Source organism: Oncorhynchus masou, chromosome 24 (genome assembly GCF_036934945.1).
Source record: "Oncorhynchus masou masou isolate Uvic2021 chromosome 24, UVic_Omas_1.1, whole genome shotgun sequence".
Classification (NCBI taxonomy): Eukaryota; Metazoa; Chordata; class Actinopteri; order Salmoniformes; family Salmonidae; genus Oncorhynchus; species Oncorhynchus masou.
Genome location: NC_088235.1, coordinates 63,440,202 through 63,465,389, shown reverse-complemented (window position 1 = coordinate 63,465,389; position 25,188 = coordinate 63,440,202). Strand labels below are relative to the sequence as shown.

Genomic DNA, 25,188 nt, shown 5'->3' with positions numbered 1-25,188 from the left:
GCATCCCACAATAAGTTGAGTGAATTTTGGCCCATTTCTCTTGACAGAGCTGGAGTAACTGAGTCAGGTTTGTAGGCCTCCTTGCTCGCACACGCTTTCTCAGTTCTGCCCACACATTTTCTATAGGATTGAGGTCAGGGCTTTGTGATGGCCACTCCAATACCTTGACTTTGTTGTCCTTAAGCCATTTTGTCACAACTTTGGAAGTATGCTTGGGGTCATTGTCCATTTGGAAGACCCATTTGTGACCAAGCTTTAACTTCCTGACTGCTGTCTTGAGATGTTGCTTCAATATATCCATATAATTTTCCTACCTCATGATGCCATCTATTTTGTGAAGTGCGCAGCCCCTACTGCAGCAAAACACCCCCACAACATGTTGCTGCCACCCCTGTGCTTCATGGTTGGGATGGTGTCTTCAGCTTGCAAGCATCCCCCCTTTTCCTCCAAACGTAACGATGGTCATTATGGCCAAACAGTTATATTTTTGTTTCATCAGACCAGAGGACATTTCTCCAAAAAGTACGATCTTTGTCCCCATGTGCAGTTGCAAACTGTAGTCTGACAGTGGCAGTTTTGGAGCAGTGGCTTCTTCCTTGCTGAGCAGCCTTTCAGGTTATGTGTATATAAGACTCGTTTTACTGTGGATATAGATACTTTGTACCTGTTTCCTCCAGCATCTTCACAAGGTCCTTTGCTGTTGTTCTGGGATTGATTTGCACTTTTCGCACCAAAGTACGTTCATCTCTAGGAGACAGAACGCGTCTCCTTCTTGAGCAGTATGACGGCTGCGTGGTTCCATGGCTCCCAAGGATGAACCAGACTTGTGGAGGTCTCCAATTGTTTTTCAGAGGTCTTGGCTGATTTCTTTTGATTTTCCCATGATGTCAAGCAAAGAGGCACTGAGTTTAAGGTTGGCGTTGAAATACATCCACAGGTATACCTCCAATTGACTCAAATGATGTCAATTAGCCTATCAGAAGTTTCTAAAGCCATGACATAATTTTCTGGAATTTTCCAAGCTGTTTAAAGGCACAGTCAACTTAGCGTATGTAAACTTCTGACCCACTGGAATTGTGATACAGTGAATTAGAAGTGAAATAATCTGTCTGTAAACAATTGTTGGAAAAATTACTTGTGTCATGCACAAAGTACATGTCCTAACCGACTTGCCAAATCTCTAGTTTGTTAACAAGAAATTTGTGGAGTGGTTGAAAAAAATAGTTTTAATGACTCCAACCTAAGTGTATGTAAACTTTGGACTTCAACTGTATATAGCCTATGCATGGTCTATATTATCAGATGTGCTATTAGCAATAAGCATTATCACCTGTTGCCCAACTGAGGCAGCATAGTGGTTATAAAATTTACAGGCTGAATCATGGGGTTTGTCCATCTGCATTTACCCTATTGGACACAACATCCTGGTTGTTATTATTAATAATCATTATTTTCAATATGAATATATAAATTATTATGAATTATTATTCACTGGTGGGAAAAATGGGTTTCTATTACAAAGTAGGCTGTCATTGCCCTTTTAAGACGCCATTGCCCCTTTAAGAGCTCTGTTGCACAGCTGCAGGTAAATCATGCTTGAACTGCATTTGAAAAACAATGCCAGGCACGCAATTAAAAGGAATAGAGAAATACATGTGGTAGCAATGGAAAACTGGGATCTGCCTCTCTTTTTAACTAAAGGTCAAAACTGCTTTCAAAATAAATTTTCCAAAACTGCTTTTGCATTAACTGTTTGAGCTGCAATCCTGTTAACGGGATGATATGACAACAGCCAGTGAAAGTGCATGGCGCCAAATTCAAAACAGTAATCTCATAATTAAAATTCCTCAAACATACATGTATCTTATACTGTTTTAAGGGTAGTCTTGTTAACCTCACCACAGTGTCCAATTTCAAATATGCTTTTCAGCGAAAGCACCACAAATGATTATGTTGGGTCACCACCAAACCACAATAAAAACAGCCATTGTCCCAGCCAAAGAGAGGAGTCACAAAAAGCACAAATAGCGATAAAATGAATCACTAACCTTTGATGATCTTCAACAGATGACACTCATAGGACTTCATGTTACACAATACATGTATGTTTTGTTTGATAAAGTTCATATTTATATAAGAAAATCTGAGTTTACATTGGCGCGTTACATTTACTAGTTCCAAAAACATCCAGTGATTTTGCATAGCCACATCGATTCAGCAGAAATATGCATCATAAATGTAGATGATAATACAAGTTATACACATGGAATTATAGATATACCTATCCTTAATGCAACCGCTGTGTCAGATTTCAAAAAAACTTTACGGAAAAAGCAAACCATGCAATAATCTGAGACGGCGCTCAGAACAATAGTCAAATTAGCCGCCATGTTGTAGTCAAAATAAACCATAAATTACATGCTAAATATTCCCTTGCCTTTGATGATCTTCATCAGAATGCACTCCCAGGAATCCCAGGTCCACAATAAATGCTTGATTTGTTCAATAATGTCCGTTATTTATGTCCAATTAGCTACTTTTGTTAGTGCGTTTGGTGCACCTATCCAAACGCTGGTGCTGGTCGACCATTTTTGCGGACAAAATCTTCAAAAAGTTATATTACAGGTAGAAGAAACATTTCAAACTAAGTACAGAATCAATCATTAAGATGTTTTAAACATATATCTTCAATAAAGTTCCAACAGGAGAATTCCTTTGTGTCTTTGGGAGGAACGGAACGCAGGCAGATAACATGTGCTATGCGCGTGACCTGGAACTGGATCTCTGACAGAAGTCTGATGCATTCTGTTATTATTCAGTCCCACAACACAGTAGAAGCCTCATTCACATTTCAATAGATGGTTGACATCTAGTGGAAGCGCTAGGAAGTGACTCTTCATTCATATCTAACAGGGATTACAATAGGCAATGGTTTGAAAATATATCAACCTCAGATTTCTCACTTCCTGTTTGGATTTCTTCTCAGGTTCTTGCCTGCCATATGAGTTCTGTTATACTCACAGACGTCATTCAAACAGTTTCAGAAACGTCAGAGTGTTTTCTATCCAATACTAATAATATTATGCATATATTAGCAACTGAGACTGAGGAGCAGGCCGTTTACTCTGGGCACCTTTCATCCAAGCTACTCAATAGTGCCCCTGCAGCCATAAGAAGTTTTAAGAGTGTTTTCCTGCTATTGCGTTAAGAATTGTTGTGCATTGACTGCTTGTCAGAATAAATGATTTATGTATACACTAGATGACTGGTAAGGGGCGCTGAGTCGAATCTACCTTGCCTCCATCTTGGCACTCCCCCACTGTTGTAAAATATATTTGGGAAGCTATAGAAATGTATTTATTAATGTCTACATTCATTTTACAACATGTATTATATTAGACACACCTGAATGCATATGTTTCAATTATATTATGTGAGCTAAACATAAAAATATATATATATATATATATATATATATATAAATATAAACATTTTCCTTAAAGTATAATGAGATTACTAATGTTACTGTCCCCACTACAAAAAAATATCTAAAATACTGTAGAAAGCCTCTCAATGGGCAATACATAGCATCAACAATCCATGGTTTATATACATTGAGTATAGCAAACATTAGGAACAACTTCCTAATATTGAGTTGCACCCCCGCTCTTTTGCCCTCAGAACAGCCTCAATTAGTCGGGGTATGGACTCTAAACGTGTCAAAAGTATTCCACAGGGATGCTGGCCCATGTTGAGTCTAATGCTTCTCAAGGTTGTGTCAAGTTGGCTGGATGTCCTTTGGGTGGTGGACAATTCTTGATACACACAGGAAAGTGTTGAGCGTGAAAAACCCAGCAGCGTTGCAGTTCTTGACACAAACCGGTGCAATGTTCAAAGGCATAAATCGTTTGTCTTGCCTATTCACCCTCTGAATGGCACAAATACACAATCCATGTCTCAATTGCTCAATTGACTCTAGGCTTAAAAATTATTCTTTAACCTGTCTCAGCTTTATCTACACTGATTTGACGGGGATTTAACATTTGACATCAATAAAGGATCATAGCTTCACCTGGATTCACTTGCTCAGTCTATGTCATGGAAAGAGAACGTGTTCTTAATGTTTTGAATGCTCAGTGTACGTCATTGGTCAGAATACATGCTTCCCTCAAATGGTCCTCCCAACTTCCTTGAGAAGCTACAGTAGGCTACACACCGCTGTTTGAGTTGAGCACTGTGGTGGTGCACATTATAGACTACTTCATTCCCTTCATCTGAACATCGGAGTGTCAGCAACAATCACGCATGTCAGTTCAGTTCACACAGCATAACAGACTAAATAAAACATTTGAGGATACATTTATTTGGGAATATATTTCGTAGAATAGACATACTTCTGTCTATATTAAGCTATGTCATTTCCAAACCATCTCCAAACCTTTTGTCTATGGCTATTGTCTAAAAGCCAATATGAAATAAAATCAAACAAAAAAAATAATTTCGATTTTCAAATAGATTTCAGTATTCATTGCAAAATCCCCCCCCCCCCCCACACACACATCCATTTGTTATTCTCTTTATTAAATAAATGACACGTCATCAAACAATTTGAGGCAGTGCCAGGGCCAACAGGCTCGACGAATAACCTCAACCTCATCTCTTTGTCAGACAGGGAACTACATCTTCTTTTTGGTTGCAACAAGATAAGCGCTGTGTCACTCTGGTTATAATCATTTCCCCTTTTCTGACCTTGCTTTTGAAAATATTTTTGTAAAAGCAGTAGTACTGTAGGTTAATGGATTGCGCAGTTTCAAAATGTCAGAAAGGGCACACAAAGAACATTCTAAATGCATGCACTCAAAGACCCTTGTACAATGAAGAATGTGCAATGTCATTACTTACTTTGTCTTGCCAGTGCCAGCGTTTTACTGCCTCATGGTACCTTGTCCTAGTAAATGTAACCTGGGAACAGGGAATGGTGAAACACCGAGACATTAAGAGAAACAAATACAGAAACACATAGAAATAGACTTTTAGAATCCTTCACAGTAATGCAAACTTAAAATCGTATTAAATGTACTATCAATTGGAGTGAAATGTATTATGAAAAAACTTGCCATGGTATATAAGGGGATTACTGTCCTTGGCATAATAATGTGGAGGGTATTGTCTACGTATTTTCGGAACAGGAACCACTTGGAATTGACATGTGACCGCATCTAAAAAGATACAAAATACATGTCAGCAAATCGAGCCACCTTTGCTCTGGATGAACCTGATTCATTACATGTACCCATCATACTGAAAACCCCATTATTTCTCCTGGAATACATGTAATTTTCAAAATGACCATATACCCACCACTTTGACATGCATTACCTGCCCTTTTTAACATTTCACCTCCACAAACACCATGAACAAACAAGCTCATTAAAAGGGCATTGGGTGCCAATTTTCTCAATTATATATAGAGTGAAGGCTACATTTAGCTCTGGAATCAGGTGTTGTTATGATTGTAATGGAGTCTCGCCAAGGTGCTGTGGCTGGTTGTGTCCCGTGCGATCTCGGGGAAGAATGGCTGCACGGCTAATGTGGCAGTATACAAGTGGAGGGTAACACTTAAGACCAATTACCGTCTTTGTGCACAGAAGGATGAATTAAAGGATGGACATTTAGTGAGATCACTGCTTCCTGTCAGCATGTGATGTCGCATTGGCAGCTCGCCTGCTGTCAATTACTCCGGACTCAATCAACTCAATCTCCCCAACCTCTGCCCAAGCAGAGGGAAATGTTAGTACACCCCTCTGCTGTGCCTGTGGACAGTCTCTCTGAACATCTTGGAAGACAGGAGCTATGAAAAATGAAATAACAGTAATCTTTGATGCTAATTAGATGGCAATAATTGTCATAACCGAGGCTGCAAATCACATGGGATTCAGAGAACCTTTGGTTTTGGTCTTAGTGTTATCTTGTCTTCTTGGTGCCACTAATTCATTCAGTGTGGCATCACTAAATGTTGGAGATTATACAGATGAATCCATCTATTAAATCACACACTGTCTTTGAGAAATGATGTTGAATCGATGAGAATGGCCGTTAAAGCTATTGATTGATGCAAACAGAGGCCAAGCTAAGTAGATAACCTATTACGTTACACAGATATGATGTTCAGCTCACATTATCTCTTTCATTGATTAAAATGGTTGACACCATGGCTACATTATCTAAACAGAGCTTTTTCATCATAGAGTTCTCCAGATCCAGTGTCGCTGAAATCAGGCGTGCGTGCTCAGAGGTGCGTGCTTAGTCCCCTCCTGTACTCCCTGTTCATCCACGACTGCTTGGCCAAGCACAACTCCAACACCATCATTAAGTTTGCTGACGAAACAACGGTGGTAGTCCTGATCACCGACAACGATGAGACAGCCTATAGGGAGGAAGTCAGAGAACTGGCAGTGTGGTGCCAGGAAATCAACCCCTTCCTCAACGTGAGCAAGACAAAGGAGATGATTGTGGACTACAGGAAAAGGAGGGCCGAACACGCCGCCATTCACATCAACGGGGCTGTAGTGGAGCGTGTTGAGAGTTTTGGTGTCCACATCACCAACAAACTATCATGGTCCAAACACACCAAGAAAGTCGTGAACAGGTCGCGACAACGCCTTTTCCCCCTTGACATGGGTCCACAGATCCTCAATAAGTTCTACAGCGGCACCATCGAGAGCATCCTGAAAGGTTGCATCACCACCTTGTATGCTACAGAGGGTAGTGTGTACGGTCCAGTACATCACAGGGGCAAGTTTCCTGCCATCCAGGACCTATATACTAGGCGGTGTGAGAGGAAAACCCCCCAAAATAGTCAAAGACTCCAGTCACCTAAGTCATAGATTTATCTCTGCTACCGCACGGCAAGTGGTACCGGAGCACCAAGTCTAGGTTCAAAAGGCTCCTTAACAGCTTTTACCCCAAGCCATAAGACTGCTGAACAATTCATCAAATGGCCACCCGGACTATTTGCATTGACAACCCCCCCCCCCTTTGTTTATACACTGATGTTACTCGCTGTTCACTATCTATGCATAGTCACTTTACCCCTACCTACATGTACAAATGACCTCGACTAACCTGCAACCCAACACATTGGCTCAGTACTGGTACCCCCTGTATATAGCCTCATTAAAATGGCATTGTTGATTAAGGGCTTGTAAGTAAGCATTTCACGGTAAGGTTGTATTTGGCACATGTGGCAAATAACATTTGATTTGTATAGTTTGATCACTGTAGTTGTACTGTGCCTGGCAAAACTGGGTTGTATTGGGCACCAAACCGTATAAAACATACTGAAACAGGGAGTAGCTACTTGGACTTGCCCAATAAGAAATGGTCATTTCCGTTTCTGTTGCAAAATGTTTGAAAACGTCTGCCCTGATGAATAAGACCCTGGTAATGGATCTTGTACTAGGCTAAATGGGTACTCAATTACTTCGACGTAGTTGTACATGGCCAGGTCTGCGATGGCATGGTCGTCTGGGACTCGGACTCGAGTGTACTCAGGCAGAACAGCACCTGAAAGAACCAGAATGAATATAATAAAATATATAAAGTAGATTATATATTTTCCCAACATCCACAGACACACACAGGTACATGAAATGAAACATGTATATTCAGCTCCACCAACAAAACAAACCCATCTAGCTGGTTGTTGTAGAAGTACTTTGACGTCAGGGGAAATGGATTTGAATGCTATGGTCCTCTGGCTGTCAAAGTACATTTGCTGTGCAGTCTGTAATGTGCAGTGTGTTCACTCACTGAAATCTTCGTTGAGCTGGTCCATGATTTCGTTGAAAACAAGGCAGTCTTCAAAGCCCTGGAAATAAGCTTAGTTAACTATTTGTTTCAAATGACGTTGAATCAACAATATTTTGGAAATGACATTAAATCAAGGTGTCATATTTTATAATAAGAATAATAATGTGTGTCCTGTCCAGGGGGTGTACTCGCGACAGAAACAGGCACCCCTGCTGCGTATGTACAGTGCCTTCAAAAAGTATCCATGACTTTTTCCACATTTCATTCGGTTACAGCCTGAATTCAAAATCAACTATTTTTCTCACCGGTCTACACACAATACCCCATAATAACAAATAGAAAACATGTTTTTAGAAAGTTTTGCAAAAGTATTGAAAATTAAATACGGACATATCTCCTTTACATATATATCCCTGAGTGGTTTCCTTCCTCTCCGGCAACTGAGCTAGGAAGGACACCTGTATCTTTATAGTGACTGGGTGTATTGATACACCATCCAAAGTGTCAATCCCTTCTTTGCAATTTATTGGAAAACCTCCCTGGTCTTTGTGGCTGAATATTGGTTTGAAATTCACTACTCGGCTGAGGGACCTTACAGATAATTGCATGTGTGGGGTACAGAGATGAGGTAGTTATTAAAAAGTCATGTTAAACAATATTATTGCACACAGAGCGCAACTTATTATGTGACTTGTTAAGCAGATTTTTACTCCTAAACGTATTTAGGCTTGCCATAACAAAGGAGTTGAATACTTATTGACTCAAGACATTTCAGCTTTTAATTTTTAATAAATAAATTAAAACATACTTCCACTTTGACATTATGGGGTATTGTGTGTAAGCCAGTGACAAAAAAAAGAAAGAATTGAATTAATTTTGAATTTAGGCTGTAACACAAACATTTTGAAAAAAGCAAAGGGGTGTGAACACTTTCTGTTTTTACTTCTTTAAGGCACTGTATGTGCTAAGAGACACAGTGAAACCATGACCTTTGCCCTATGACCTTGACAGCGCCATGCTCGTAACTGAGCCACACAGGACCACGCAGGTCTCATATCTTCCATCCTCCTCCCCCTCTTGCTGTTCCCCTCTGTATATACTGCATATACTTCGACTTACTGCGTTCATCCCCTGTCCGTAGAATGGCACCACAGCGTGGGCTGCATCCCCCATAAGGACACACTTATCACTAAGGTGATATGGAGAGCACTTCACGGACACCATGGCCTGGGCTGGTAGACGGAAATAATCCCTCTTAAGAGCATCCCTGTGAAAGAGGGTAGAAGAGAGACACACAATGACCGCTATGACATTGATATGCATAGTGTATGGTACATGCTATATTTCTTATACAGCCACACTGCAGGACCTTATCCATGCGCTCTTTTCAACCATTGTATCTAATGAGAGAAGAATATGGTCATACTCTCCGGCCTTGCATTGGCAGAGGAGGGCAGCTAGGATTAAAAAACAAACACATCAGCTAGTTGTGTTATATTGTAGGTGTTACATTCTTTATTTCAAAATAAATTACATAATTTAACTTTGGATTTAGACAGTGGGTGGGGGATCTAAAACAAAACAGCATTTAAGCTGTTTCTGCTGCTGCCTTTCAAGTCAAGTCAACCCTGAAAAAACTATACGAGTTACACACCTCAGCTGCAATGCTGTTCAGCTCAATAAAAAACTCAGCTCTCCAGGCTATGTAATGGTGGGTCAGTAACTTCACCCTTGAGATGATGGATGTGGTTTGACCTGCCCTGATGCAATAAAAAAATGTAAGTGGGCCGGAGGGATAAAGGGAAAGGAGGATAGATGGAGGGATGGAAGGACACGGGGAGGGGAGGGGAAAGTCACTTACGCTCCTATTAGTGGGATGGCGTCGGGAAAGTATTTCTGGAAGAACTCAATGACCTGGTCGCCCGTGGTGACATTTTCAAACTCGTCAAACGGCATGAAGAGTGTGCAGGTGAAAGTCTTGTCCTGAGAACAAACAGTATGGAGATTAATGCAGTAAGCCTAACAAATGGATGCTTCACATGAACTGATGGATGTGTCGCAGCGAGATGGTAATGGTGGGTGCGTTAGCAGGCCAGCCTATCCTAGAAGTCCTAAGAGTGTCGCTACCTTGGTGGCAATGCAATGCATTTTTGCAATGCAATGCATTTTTCACCATCCTCCCAATGCACCCTTGAGCTGTACTGAGTGACAGTGCTAATGTACCCTTGAATTAGGTGCATTAACCTGGCTACACTCAAACAGAACAGCTGTTCCTCTTTCGCTGAATAGGCCAGAACTTTAATAATGGTATTAATAGTAGCAGCGGTGGAGGCTGAGAGGTGGGATTTACTGCCTATCTGCTATAAATGCTTTGCTGACATTTTGTGGGAGCGTTCACCTCTGTTAAAAAGTAGGGCTCGACCTGTGGGACCCAGAGTAATTGAGAAGTGAAGATGTTGGTGAAAAAGTTTAGTGGCTAAAAGTTTATTTGAGATAAAGTGAATGTATAGACCTGGACCAGGAGAATGATTTTTTATTTCACCTTTATTTAACCAGGTAGGCTAGTTGAGAACAAGTTCTCATTTGCAACTGCGACCTGGCCAAGATAAAGTGTAGCAATTCGACACATACAACAACAGAGTTACACATGGAATAAACAAAACATACAGTCAACAATACAGTACAACAAAAGAAAAGAAAAAGTTTATATACAGTGAGTGCAAATGAGGTAAGTTAAGAAAATAAATAGGCCATGGTGGCGAAGTAATTACAATATAGCAATTAAACACTGGAATGGTAGATCGGCTGAAGCTGAATGTGCAGGTAGAGATACTGGGGTGCAAAGGAGCAAAATAAATAAATAAATACCAGTATGGGGATGAGGTAGGTCGATAGATGGGCTGTTTACAGATAGGCTAAGTACAGGTACAGTGATCTGAATATGGCTCTGACAGCTGGTGCTTAAAGCTAGTGAGGGAGATGTGAGTCTCCAGCTTCAGAGATTTTTGCAATTCGTTCCAGTCATGGGCAGCAGAGAACTGGAAGGAAAGACGACCAAAGGAGGAATTGGCTTTGGGGGTGACCAGTGAGATATACCTGCTGGAGCGCGTGGTACGAGTGGGTGCTGCTATGGTGACCAGTGAGCTGAGATAAGGCGGGGCTTTACCTAGCAGAGACTTGTAGATAACCTGTAGCCAGTGGGTTTGGCGACGAGTATGAAACGAGGGCCAACCAACGAGAGCGTACAGGTCGCAATGGTGGGTAGTGTATGGGGCTTTGGTGACAAAACGGATGGCACTGTGATAGACTGCATCCAGTTTGTTGAGTAGAGTGTTGGAGGCTATTTTATATATGACATCACCGAAGTCGAGGATCGGTAGGTCAGTTTTACGAGGGTATGTTTGGCAGCATGAGTGAAGGATGCTTTGTTGCGATATAGGAAGCCGATTCTAGATTTAATTTTGGATTGGAGATACTTAATGTGAATCTGGAAGGAGAGTTTACAGCCTAACCAGACACCCAGGTATTTGTAGTTGTCCACATATTCTAAGTCAGAGCCGTCCAGAGTAGTGATGCTGGACGGGCGAGCAGGTGCGGGCAGCGATCGATTGAAAAGCATGCATTTAGTTTTACTTGCGTTTAAGAGCAGTTGGAGGCCACGGAAGGAGAGTTGTAAGGCATTGAAGCTCGTCTGGAGGTTAGTTAACACAGTGTCCAAGGAGTCCAGAAGTATACAAAATGGTGTCGTCTGCATTGAGGTGGATCAGAGAATCACCAGCAGCAAGAGCAACATCATTGATGTATACAGAAAAGAAAGTCGGCCCAAGAATTGAACCCTGTGGCACACCCATAGAGACTGTCAGATGTCCAGACAACAGGCCCTCCGATTTGATACACTGAACTCTATCAGATAAGTAGTTGGTAAACCAGGCAAGGCAATCATTTGAGAAACCAAGGCTGTCGAGTCTGCCAATAAGAATGTTGTGATTGGCAGAGTCGAAAGCCTTGGCCAGGTCGATGAAGAAGGCTGCACAGTAATGTCTCTTATCGATGGCGGTTTAGAACCTTGAGCATGGCTGAGGTGCACCCATGACCAGCTCTGAAACCAGATTGCATAGCGGAGAAGGTATGGTGGGATTCAAAATGGTCAGTAATCTGTTTGTTAACTTGGCTTTCGAAGACCTTAGAAAGACAGGGTAGGATAGATATACGTCTGTAGCAGTTTGGGTCTAGAGTGTCACCCCCTTTGAAGAGGGGGATGACCGTGGCAGCTTTCCAATCTTTGGGAATCTCAGACGATACGAAAGAGAGGTTGAACAGGCTAGTAATAGGGGTTGCAACAATTTTGGCAGATAATTTTAGAAAGAGAAGGTCCAGATTGTCTAGCCCGGCTGATTTGTAGGGGTCCAGATTTTGCAGCTCTTTCAGAACATCGGCTATCTGGATTTGGGTAAGAAGAAATGGTGGGGGCTTTGGCGGGTTGCTGTGGAGGGTGCCGGGCAGTTGAACGGGGTAGGGGTAGCCATGTGGAAAGCATGGCAGGCCGTAGAGAAATGCTTATTGAAATTCTCAATTATAATGGATTTATCAGTGGTGACAATGTTTCCTAGCCTCAGAGCAGTGGGCAGCTGGGAGGAGGTGCTCTTATCCGCCATGGACTTTACAGTGTCCCAGAACTTTTTTGAGTTAGTATTAACAGGATGCAAATTTCTATTTGAAAAAGCTTGCCTTAGCTTTTCTAACTGCCTGTGTATATTTTTTCCTAACTTCCCTGAAAAGTTGCATATCACGGGGGCTATTCGATGCTAATGCAGAATGCCACAGGATGTTTTTGTGCTGGTCAAGGGCAGACAGGTCTGGTGTGAACCAAGGACTTTATCTATTCCTAGCTCTACATTTTTTGAGAGGGGCATGCTTATTTAAGATGGTGAGGAAGGCACTTTTAAAGAACAGCCAGGCATCATCTACTGACAGGATGAGGTCAATGTCATTCCAGGATACCCCAGCCAGGTCGATTAGAAAGGCCTGCTCGCAGAAGTGTTTCAGGGAGCGTTTGACAGTGATGAGGGGTGGTCGTTTGGTCGCAGACCCATTACGGATGCAGGCAATGAGGCAGTGATCGCTGAGATCTTGACTGAAAACAGCAGAGGTGTATTTGGAGGGCAAATTAGTTAGGATGACATCTATGAGGGTGCCCGTGTTTACTGATTTGGGGTTGTACCTGGTAGGTTCATTGATAATTTGTGTGACATTGAGGGCATCAAGCTTAGTTTGTAGGATGGCCGGGGTGTTAAGCATGTCCCAGTTTAGGTCACTTAGTAGCACGAGCTCAGAACATTCATGGGGGACAATCAGATCACATATAGTATCGAGGGCACAGCTGGGGGCAGAGGGAGGTCTATAGCAAGCGGCAACAGTGAGAGACTTGTTTCTGGAAAGGTGATTTTTTAGAAGTAGAAGCTCAAATTGTTTGGGTACAGACTTAGAAAGTAATACAGAACTCTGCAGGCTATCTTTGCAGTAGATTGCAACACCACCCCCTTTGGCAGTTCTATCTTGGCGGAAAACGTTATAGTTAGCAATTGAGATTTCAGGGTTTTTGGTGGTTTTCCTAAGCCAGGATTCAGACACGGCTAAGACATCTGGGTTGGCAGAGTGTGCTAAAGCAGTGAGTAAAACAAACTTAGGGAGTAGGCTTCTAATGTTAACATGGTCATGAAACCAAGGCTTTTACGTTTACAGAAGTCAACAAATGAGAGCACCTGGGGGGTGGGAGTGGAGCTAGGTACTGCAGGACCTGGATTAACCTCCACATCACCAGAGGAACAGAGGAGAAGTAGGATAAAGGTACGACTAAGGACTATACGAACTGGCCGTCTCGCAGAGAGCAAAAGGAGCAGGTTTCTGGGCATGATAGCATAGATTCAAGCCATTGTGTACAGACAAAGGTAAGGTAGGATGTGAGTACATTGGAGGTAAACCTAGGCATTGAGCAATGAAGAGAGAGAGATATAGTCTCTAGAGATGTTTAAACTAGGTGATGTCATCGCATATGTAGGAGGTGGAACAACATGGTTGGTTAAGGCATATTGAGCAGGGCTCGAGGCTCTACAGTGAAATAAGACAGTAATCACTAACCGGGACAGTAATGGACAAGGCATATTGATATTAGAGAGAGGCATGCGTAGCCATGTGAACATATGGGTCCAGTGAGTGGTTGGGCTGGCTGGGGACACGGCGATTTCAGACAGTTAGCAGGCTAACAAGCTAACAGTTAGTAGGCCGGAGCTAAACAAACCAGCAGCTAGTAGACCAGGACAAGCTAGCAGTTAGCAGGCCAGGTTAGCAAGCAAGCAGTTAGCATGGGCTAGTAGTTAGTAGACCAGGGCAAGCTAGCAGTTAGCAGACCGGGTTAGCAAAGCAAGCAGTTAGCAAGGGCTAGCAGTTAGCAGACCGGGCAGGCAAGCTAGCAGTTAGCAGACCGGGTTAGCAAGCAAGCAGTTAGCAAGGGCCAGCAGTTAGCAGACCGGGCAGGCAAGCTAGCAGTTAGCAGACCAGGGCCCGGCAGTTTAGCAGTTAGCAGACCGGGTTAGCAAGCAAGCAGATAGCAGGGGCTAGAAAGTTAGCCTTTGGGGGGGTGACGTCGCGATGGGGGTAAGTCTGTTTTTGCCTCTTCGTGCGGTGATGTCGATAGACCAGTCGTGGAATTAGTAGGGTTCCAAGTTGCTCTAGGTAGCTAGCAGGCCGATATTGTAGCCCAGGAGTAGGCTTCGGTGGTAGCACAGGAGCCCTGGCCGGGCTAGCTTCAAGCTAAATTGGTGCTTGCTCTGGGATGGAAACGCTAGCCAGGAGTAGTCATCCGGGATTGCGGTTAGCTAGTTGTGAAGATCCAGATGAAAAAATGTTCAGTTTGCGGTAGGAGTCCGGGGATAAAAATAACAGATCCGTTATGCTCTGGTTAGAGTCACGTTGTTCAAACTGGCGAGAGCTTTCCGAGCTGAAGGTTAGCTGATGACCGCTGGCAATGGTTTGCTGACTGATATCTGGTAGTTAGCTGGCTAGCTTCAGTTGAGGGATTCCAGATCCGAAGTAAATATAAATAGTAAATATAAATATAAATATAAAAAAAGCAGATCCACGCCACATTGGGTGAGGTGGGTTGCAGGAGAGTATTTAGATGATGAGGTTTAGCAAAATATTTTAAAGGATATGCGACGAAAAATATGTAAAACGATATATACAAGGGACACGACAGGACAAAGACGTCTGACTGCTACGCCATCTTGAATTAATGATTAATGATGTTCAGAGGTCAAGGGTCAAATATCCCTGTTTACACTGTGACCTCCTGCAGGTGATTAGCCAGTTTTGCAATGTGACATATACATTTGGTAAATAGTTTTGGTAAATGCAGCCACAATGCTAAGGCGTCATTGGCACCACTACACTCTTAAACTCTTGATGGTTGCTAGGCAGTGCCAGTTAGCCACCCTCCTGCCAGTTCTAAACTTTGCGAGGCATGTCACTTCTCCCATCTCTTTGCATAGCCCACCACTAAGTATGCACTGTTTTCTTAACCACAACTGGATCCATAAAGAAATATCACTGAATGATTGTAACATTTGTCGTCGGAAGGAGACCAAGGTGCAGCGTGGTAGGCGTACATTCTTTTATTTAAATGTGCCACCAAGAACAACAATACAACGACTGAACCTACATGCACTCAAGCAAAGACAAGCTCCCACACTGAAGGAGGGGAAAAGGGACAATGGAAGACAGCTGCCTCTGATTTGGAACCACACTCGGTCAAACACAAAGAAATAGAGAACATAGAATGCCCACCCAAATCACACCCTGACCTAACCAAACATAGAGAATAACAAGGATCTCTAAGGTCAGGGCGTGACAATGATTCAAATATTGGAATAGAGTAGGCTAATGCAATTGAAGGCTCAAATCAAATTGTAGCTTACTGAAACTGCCAAAGTCATCCATTTATTGGAATAAATTTTAAGCAATATCCTAACCATATGTGGTCAACTAGATGAACATTTCAGCACTGTTTTGATTGGGACAGCACCATCATGCTGCTTTGAAACAAGCGTGGGGACTCGTCTTGATAAATCAACGAATGTCCGATTTCACTGAATCCCCATTTGGACATTGTTTAGGCTATGCTGGTTTGATTTGAATTAGGCTGTGGAAATGTTAGCTAAGTTGAGGTGAGTGCTGCTCATGATCATCTTGTCAAGTTTTGCTCTTCACAACGCTTCATAGCCTAGGCCTACTCCCGACCACACAAAAAAAAAAGCCTGTGACTTCACTGACTTGTCTCAATCAATGTGATTTTGATTCCCTGAACCTCCGTCTGCATATGCTATTTGGTTAACATTACATTACATTACATTTAAGTCATTTAGCAGACGCTCTTATCCAGAGCGACTTACAAATTGGTGAGTTCACCTTCTGACATCCAGTGGAACAGCCACTTTACAATAGTGCATCTAAATCATTAAGGGGGGGGGTGGTGAGAAGGATTACTTATCTTATCCTAGGTATTCCTTGAAGAGGTGGGGTTTCAGGTGTCTCCGGAAGGTGGTGGTTGACTCCGCTGTCCTGGCGTCATGAGGGAGTTTGTTCCACCATTGGGGGGCCAGAGCAGCGAACAGTTTTGACTGGGCTGAGCGGGAACTGTACTTCCTCAATGGTAGGGAGGCGAGCAGGCCAGAGGTGGATGAACGCAGTGCCCTTGCTTGGGTGTAGGGCCTGATCAGAGCCTGGAGGTACTGCGGTGCCGTTCCCCTCACAGCTCCGTAGGCAAGCACCATGGTCTTGTAGCGGATGCGAGCTTCAACTGGAAGCCAGTGGAGAGAGCGGAGGAGCGGGGTGACGTGAGAGAACTTGGGAAGGTTGAACACCAGACGGGCTGCGGCGTTCTGGATGAGTTGTAGGGGTTTAATGGCACAGGCAGGGAGCCCAGCCAACAGCGAGTTGCAGTAATCCAGACGGGAGATGACAAGTGCCTGGATTAGGACCTGCGCCGCTTCCTGTGTGAGGCAGGGTCGTACTCTGCGGATGTTGTAGAGCATGAACCTACAGGAACGGGCCACCGCCATGATGTTGGTTGAGAACGACAGGGTGTTGTCCAGGATCACGCCAAGGTTCTCAGCGCTCTGGGAGGAGGACACAATGGAGTTGTCAACCGTGATGGCGAGATCATGGAACGGGCAGTCCTTCCCCGGGAGGAAGAGCAGCTCCGTCTTGCCGAGGTTCAGCTTGAGGTGGTGATCCGTCATCCACACTGATATGTCTGCCAGACATGCAGAGATGCGATTCGCCACCTGGTCATCAGAAGGGGGAAAGGAGAAGATTAATTGTGTGTCGTCTGCATAGCAATGATAGGAGAGACCATGTGAGGTTATGACAGAGCCAAGTGACTTGGTGTATAGCGAGAATAGGAGAGGGCCTAGAACAGAGCCCTGGGGGACACCAGTGGTGAGAGCGCGTGGCGAGGAGACAGATTCTCGACACGCCACCTGGTAGGAGCGACCTGTCAGGTAGGACGCAATCCAAGCGTGGGCCGCGCCGGAGATGCCCAACTCGGAGAGGGTGGAGAGGAGGATCTGATGGTTCACAGTATCGAAGGCAGCCGATAGGTCTAGAAGGATGAGAGCAGAGGAGAGAGAGTTAGCTTTAGCAGTGCGGAGCGCCTCCGTGATACAGAGAAGAGCAGTCTCAGTTGAATGACTAGTCTTGAAACCTGACTGATTTGGATCAAGAAGGTCATTCTGAGAGAGATAGCGGGAGAGCTGGCCAAGGACGGCACGTTCAAGAGTTTTGGAGAGAAAAGAAAGAAGGGATACTGGTCTGTAGTTGTTGACATCGGAGGGATCGAGTGTAGGTTTTTTCAGAAGGGGTGCAACTCTCGCTCTCTTGAAGACGGAAGGGACGTAGCCAGCGGTCAGGGATGAGTTGATGAGCGAGGTGAGGTAAGGGAGAAGGTCCCCGGAAATGGTCTGGAGAAGAGAGGAGGGGATAGGGTCAAGCGGGCAGGTTGTTGGGCGGCCGGCCGTCACAAGAAGCGAGATTTCATCTGGAGAGAGAGGGGAGAAAGAGGTCAGAGCACAGGGTAGGGCAGTGTGAGCAGAACCAGCGGTGTCGTTTGACTTAGCAAACGAGGATCGGATGTCGTCGACCTTCTTTTCAAAATGGTTGACGAAGTCATCTGCAGAGAGGGAGGAGGGGGGAGGGGGAGGAGGATTCAGGAGGGAGGAGAAGGTGGCAAAGAGCTTCCTAGGGTTAGAGGCAGATGCTTGGAATTTAGAGTGGTAGAAAGTGGCTTTAGCAGCAGAGACAGAGGAGGAAAATGTAGAGAGGAGGGAGTGAAAGGATGCCAGGTCCGCAGGGAGGCGAGTTTTCCTCCATTTCCGCTCGGCTGCCCGGAGCTCTGTTCTGTGAGCTCGCAATGAGTCATCGAGCCACGGAGCGGGAGGGGAGGACCGAGCCGGCCTGGAGGATAGGGGACATAGAGAGTCAAAGGATGCAGAAAGGGAAGAGAGGAGGGTTGAGGAGGCAGACTCAGGAGAAAGGTTGGAGAAGGTATGAGCAGAGGGAAGAGATGATAGGATGGAAGAGGAGAGAGTAGCGGGGGAGAGAGAGCGAAGGTTGGGACGGCGCGATACCATCCGAGTAGGGGCAGTGTGGGAAGTGTTGGATGAGAGCGAGAGGGAAAAGGATACAAGGTAGTGGTCGGAGACTTGGAGGGAGTTGCAATGAGGTTAGTGGAAGAACAGCATCTAGTAAAGATGAGGTCGAGCGTATTGCCTGCCTTGTGAGTAGGGGGAAGGTGAGAGGGTGAGGTCAAAAGAGGAGAGGAGTGGAAAGAAGGAGGCAGAGAGGAATGAGTCAAAGGTAGACGTGGGGAGGTTAAAGTCGCCCAGGACTGTGAGAGGTGAGCCGTCCTCAGGAAAGGAGCTTATCAAGGCATCAAGCTCATTGATGAACTCTCCGAGGGAACCTGGAGGGCGATAAATGATCAGGATGTTAAGCTTGAAAGGGCTGGTAACTGTGACAGCATGGAATTCAAAGGAGGCGATAGATAGATGGGTAAGGGGAGAGAGAGAGAATGACCACTTGGGAGAGATGAGGATCCCGGTGCCACCACCCCGCTGACCAGAAGCTCTCGGGGTGTGCGAGAACACGTGGGCGGACGAAGAGAGAGCAGTAGGAGTAGCAGTGTTATCTGTGGTGATCCATGTTTCCGTCAGTGCCAGGAAGTCGAGGGACTGGAGGGAGGCATAGGCTGAGATGAACTCTGCCTTGTTGGCCGCAGATCGGCAGTTCCAGAGGCTACCGGAGACCAGGAACTCCACGTGGGTCGTGCGCGCTGGGACCACCAGATTAGGGTGGCCGCGGCCACGCGGTGTGGAGCGTTTGTATGGTCTGTGCAGAGAGGAGAGAACAGGGATAGATAGACACATAGTTGACAGGGTACAGAAGAGGCTACGCTAATGCAAAGGAGATTGGAATGACAAGTGGACTACACGTCTCGAATGTTCAGAAAGTTAAGCTTACGTAGCAAGAATCTTATAGACTAAAATGATTGAAATGATACAGTACTGCTGGAGTAGGCTAGCTGGTAGTGGCTGCGATGTAGCTAACCTAGAAAATCGCTCTAGGCTAAACAATTGACTTAGATACAAAGACGGCTATGTAGCTAACTGGTTAACTGGTTTCCCGCTGGTCAAATAAGTGGAGGTGGTATAGCTCATCTATTCATTTGCTCATCTATCACTGATCAGAAACATTTAGCATTTCATAATGTAGCCCACATCAAGTGTAGGCCTCTTATTTTGCTTGATTGCAACTAGGCAACTCCAAAAGCCTGCGGGGGTTGTGAAAAATGAACACAAGATCCACATGCTTTTGAAAATAGGATTGCTATTATTTTCTTTTGGAATCATGATGAAGACACTTGATGTAAGAACCTATGCCTGCAGGAGTGGGTTAGAAAGAGATTGAAGCTTGGACTGGCTCCACACATTTCCATGACACAGCGGTTCCACACATTTCCATAACACAGGTTGTGTGGGGAAAAATATTATTTGTATTTTATTCTGATATATTTCATTATATTCTTACAACAAAATATATGTGTGTTGACTACGATCGGGTAGGTGTGTCTTGTCTGTTTAATGAACAAAATAGTGTTACATCCATTAATTTGGACGTAACATAATTAAACTAACAATATACAATTCTATTTTTTATTAGTCTTGTAATGTTTATTAGGACCTGCCAAAAGCCGGGTGTACACAATGATTTTGGCCTCGATTTTGCTGTCCCAGACAAGCTTTTGAGATGGTAGAAAAAAATCCCTGTGTCGTTGCCTACTCGGGGTACCCGGCCGTCGCCGACTCTCATTTAATGTGAGCGGGTCAGAGATGCAATCTGAGGGCTAGTGAGCTAATCTTTGAGCAGTTGCAGACGTCCCAATATTTTCAAACATGTCTGCAATGCTCAAAATCTGCACAAAATCTGCAATGCTCTTGTAGTGTGAGATGTGCAACAACAAGTTTTGAGAATAGTTATCAGCAATAGCCAATGAGAGCTTGCCAGGAAGAAGCCAGTGAGATGACGTTGTTTCACATCCCCCAGAATGTGTAGAATCTCGAGCAGGAGCCATACTTGCCTTTAACCAAAGCCAAAGACAACGTGTTAAATCATTACAGCTCTGAAGTTCACAAGCAATGTTATTCACTTCAAAATGTTGGCTATATTTTAACTCTTGTATGGCAAGCGTGAATGTCTGACTGAAAACGTCTAAGAGGCTGCTTTGAGCCACAGCTCATTGTAGCTACGTTAAATCTAATCACATCATTACATAATTTTTTCCTTAAGACAGCGTGGTATCGAGAATCCTTATGTCCAAGTGAAGAATCTTGTAGTGTGTGACGCACCATCTGTGCCACATTGTTAAGTGCGCGCACCACTACAATGGCAAGTAAAAAAATAAAAATACAGGAAAGACGGTTGTTTAATGTGAGAGGCTCAGTGATGTTAGGACTTTGAAAGTCATGTAACATACACCTGGCTTAAATTAAATAATGGATTTATATTTAATGGATTTATTAAAATATACGCCCACCCACATCTGCACACCAGTGTAACCACTTGTCTCCGGTATGCTGGCATGCGCACGGTTTAATGCACAGGGCACATGCAGGCAAGAATGTTGTTAAAATGGGCCTGTTTGTAAGGGGGTTAAATAAAAACCAGTAGGAGGCCTCCCGAGTGGCGCAGTGGTCTAAGGCACTGCATCGCAGTGCTTGAGGCGTCACTACAGATCCGGGTTCAATCCTGGTCTGTGTTGCAGCTGGCCACGACCGGGAAACCCATGAGGCGAAGTGCAATTAGCCCAGCGTCGTCCGGGTTAGGGGAGAGCTTGGCCGGGGTGTCCTTGTCCCATCGCACTCTAGCGTCTTCTGTGCGGCTGGGTTAAGCGAGCAGTGTGTCAAGAACCAGGGTCACGTTTTGGAAGATGCATTGCTCTCGACCTTCGCCTCTCCCGAGTCCGTAGGGGAGTTGCAGCTATGGGGCAGGACTAATAAAAAGCACTACATCTCTTTAGAGAGATTTTCTTATACCGTATTCACTTCACAAAAGCACCTCTCCAACATGTTTAAACTTACCTACCTACCTTCTATTATCAAGTAGAGCACATGATAATGAAGCTGAGAGGATAGCTAGAGTATGTAGAAGAGGGTAAACAAACACGGTGTTCTATTTATACTCACCAAGTTGGGTAGAGCAATCATCATGAATGTGTTGCGCGGCCATATGTGCAGATAATTAGGCTTCATGGCAAACTGGGAGCAAAGTAAAAGAAATGACGGCATTATAACAGCATAAAGAAGATAAACACATTATACACAACAGACACAGTAGCATTGCATTAACCAAAAGTTGATCAACAAACGAGATGACACCTGATTCCCTATGAAATACTATGCTGATACAATGAACATCCTCTGATGAAGGTTGACTGACAGAAAGATAAGTTATTAAAATAAATGTGCATCTGACTGGTAGTATGCAGAGACTTTTTCCTGTTGATACAATGATCTATAAAAAAATATCAGTTCAGATTTAGGTTCAAATAGTATTTAATTTCAAATACTTTTTAGTGTTTGATTGAGCCTGACTGGTGTGGCGGATGGGTGGGGTATACACTTTTGGGACTATAGCATTGGTTCCATTGCACCAGTAAAGCTCATTGAAGCGTAGCTTAAGTATTTGAAAGAACATTTAAAACTATTTGAAACATGGGCTGTATTCAAAAAAATGACTTCGAGTAGGAGTGCTGATCTAGGATCTGCTCCCCACTGTCCATATAATTTTATTCATTATAATCTAAAAGGCAAAACTGATCCGAGCACTGCTACTCCGAAACTGTTTTTGAATATGGCCCCTGATCTGATCCTGTGCCATGTTCTGAGCATCAGAGGACCAACCTCTCCATTGATGGGGGGCATGGTGAGCTCCAGGTACCCATGGGGGATGTAGGTCTGACTGAAGTTGAAACGGCTCTGACGGAGGAACTGTTTCCGAACTGCAGAGAACGCTCCATCACACCCCACAATCAAGTCTGCCTGGATCTCCTCCTTTGCACCATCAGCCCTAAGGCACACCATACAGTACCACCAACATCATTGAATTAAACGTGATCATTTAAAAACTTCAATGTCAATAAAGTTGTCAGATTATAATTAATTTTAAATAGGTAGAATGTTAGTGAATAAGCCCTAAATTAATAATTCACTGTGCGGCAGTGCTAATTCTCACAGCGGTAGGGGGGTTTTACTGCTAATTTGGTTGTAAATTGTATGACACAATTACCTCAAGGCCACCCAATTTCAGACCAATAAAAAAAGTTATGCATAGAGGCTTAAAAGCAACACGTATATTATGACCCTATGACACATATGGTGTTGAACACACACTAGGCCACATGCAATTAAATGCAGGAACAAAGTCCAACGAAAAACAATAAAACAAGAGCAAGGCAACTTTAGAAAGAGAGGGAGATATATAATAGAGAGAGAATGTGTGTGTGTGTGTGTGTGTGTGTGTGTGTGTGTGTGTGTGTGTGTGTGTGTGTGTGTGTGTGTGTGTGTGTGTGTGTGTGTGTGTGTGTGTGTGTGTGTGTGTGTGTGTGCGCGTGTGATTACTAACTATTTACCTGAGAAAGGTCATTGCTCCTGTTTCAGTGCTCCAGTTGAGTAGTTTGTGGGCGAAGTTCAGCTTTGTGTTTGAATACGTCTCTGCCGCTGCAGTTACAGAACAACACATTACAAAAACAGACTTACATGACACAGCAAACATTGGGCAAAACCTTACAAAAAAAGGGGGGGGGCAAGAATTGACTACATTTAAGCAATAAATGGGGCGGCAGGGTAGCCTAGTGGTTAGAGTGTTGGACTAATAACCAGAAGATTGTAAGTTTAAACCGCTGAGCTGACAAGGTACAAATCTGTCCTTCTGCCCCTGAACAGGCAGTTAACCCACTGTTCCTCAAAAATAAGAATTTGTTCTTAACTGACTTGCCTGGTAAAATAAAAAAATAAGGCACAAGGGGATGTGGTATATGGCCAATATACTATGGATAAGGGCTGTTCTTAGGGGGGTTGGGGGACCATTTTTTGTTAATTCCATGCAATTCTACACATTTTGCAATGCGGATGGAGAGAAGATTTCACAATTTTATAGCAGATTTCATGCAATTTTACACATTTTGCAATAGTGCGGAGAGAAATGTTTGTAGTTTTTAATATGATATTTGAGTGAGACTGATCAAACAAATCTACTGGGGCCGCCATCGACTACGATAACAAGTTTATATTGCTAAATTAGTTTAATGACCAGCTATCTAAAACATGTAAGCCGACATGGGCTAATCGACTGACTATCAGTGACTGACATAACAAGAGAAAAACTGCTGATTCACAACCAAATTTCTAAATTGCACCTTGTGTATTCTACTATTCTAACTAGCCTTCAAAAGGAGGGATGCTGCCAGTTGCCCATCCCTGATATGGACTATTAGAAAACCCATAAGAGAAACCGCTATGTGTCTCATTAGTCAGACGAATCATGCTCTCACTAACCTATTATCTCTACCCCAAGGCTGTGGAGCTTCATTTAACATATTTTTAGGCCTAAAAAATACCTTACATTTCAAGTTTATTTGTTGTACAGGATAAACATGGTATACACCGTCCAACACTGTGGATTGATCGCAGCATTCGTGTGAAACTGAAAGCGCAAACCACTGCTTCTAATCAGGGCTACCTGTGGGCTCTCCTTCACTGCAGCCAATGTGAGTAAAACATTTAAACGTGTTAACCCTCGAAAGGCTGCCGGCCTAGATGGCATCCCCAGCCGCGTCCTCAGAGCATGCGCAGACCAGCTGGCTGGTGTGTTAATGGACATATTCAAACAATCCTTATCCCAGTCTGCTGTTCCCACATGCTTCAAGTGCTTTGAGAGACTAGTCAAGGCCCATATCACCTCCACCCAACCTGAAACCCTAGACCCACTCCAATTTGCTTTCCACCCCAATAGGTCCACAGACGACGCAATCACAATCACACTGCACACTGCCCTAACCCATCTGGACAAGAGGAATACCTATGTAAGAATGCTGTTCATCGACTACAGCTCAGCATTTAACACCATAGTACCCTCCAAACTCGTCATTAAGCTCGAGACCCTGGGTCTCAACGCCATCCTGTGCAACTGGGTCGTGGACTTCCTGACGGGCCGCCCCCAGGTGGTGAGTGTAGGTAACAACATCTCCACCCCGCTGATCCTCAACACTGGGGACCCACAAGGGTGCGTTCTCAGCCCTCTCCTGTACTCCCTGTTCACCCATGACTGCACGGCCACGCACGCCTCCAACTCAATCATCAAGTTTGCAGACGACACTACAGTGGTAGGCTTGATTACCAACAACGACAAGACAGCCTACAGGGAGGAGGTGAGGGCCCTCGGAGTTTGGTGTCAGGAAAAAAAATTCACACTCAATGTCAACAAAACAAAGGAGATGATCGTGGACTTCAGGAAACAGCAGAGGGAGCAGCCCCCTATCCACATCGACGGGACAGTAGTGGAGAAGGTGGAAAGTTTTAAGTTCCTCGGCGTACACATCACGGACAAGCTGAAATGGTCCACCCACACAGACAGAGTGGTATACAGATGCACAATCGAGAGCATCCTGTCGGGCTATCATTCAGAAGGCGAGGTCAGTACAGGTGCATCAAAGCGGGGAGACTGAAAAACAGCTTCTATCTCAAGGCCATCAGACTGTTAAACAGC

At 44.1% G+C, this 25,188-nt stretch overlaps 1 protein-coding gene across 2 annotated transcripts in view; it reads right to left on the bottom strand.

The window, feature by feature from the left end:
- LOC135512452 (kynurenine 3-monooxygenase-like) overlaps window positions 1-25,188 on the bottom strand; it is a 40,266-nt gene that overhangs the window by 2,161 nt on the left and 12,917 nt on the right. The window contains exons 6-14 of one of the 2 annotated variants that reach the window (XM_064934498.1): window positions 23,054-23,141; window positions 22,326-22,491; window positions 21,609-21,680; window positions 9,674-9,795; window positions 8,932-9,079; window positions 7,813-7,870; window positions 7,484-7,566; window positions 5,118-5,219; window positions 4,903-4,962 (exon numbers count right to left, since the gene is read on the bottom strand). In XM_064934498.1, the coding sequence (XP_064790570.1) occupies window positions 4,903-4,962; window positions 5,118-5,219; window positions 7,484-7,566; window positions 7,813-7,870; window positions 8,932-9,079; window positions 9,674-9,795; window positions 21,609-21,680; window positions 22,326-22,491; window positions 23,054-23,141 (899 nt within the window). Of the gene's footprint in view, window positions 1-4,902; window positions 4,963-5,117; window positions 5,220-7,483; window positions 7,567-7,812; window positions 7,871-8,931; window positions 9,080-9,673; window positions 9,796-16,334; window positions 17,154-21,608; window positions 21,681-22,325; window positions 22,492-23,053; window positions 23,142-25,188 lie in introns of those variants that run through there. The other variant, XM_064934497.1, reaches the window with a different exon arrangement.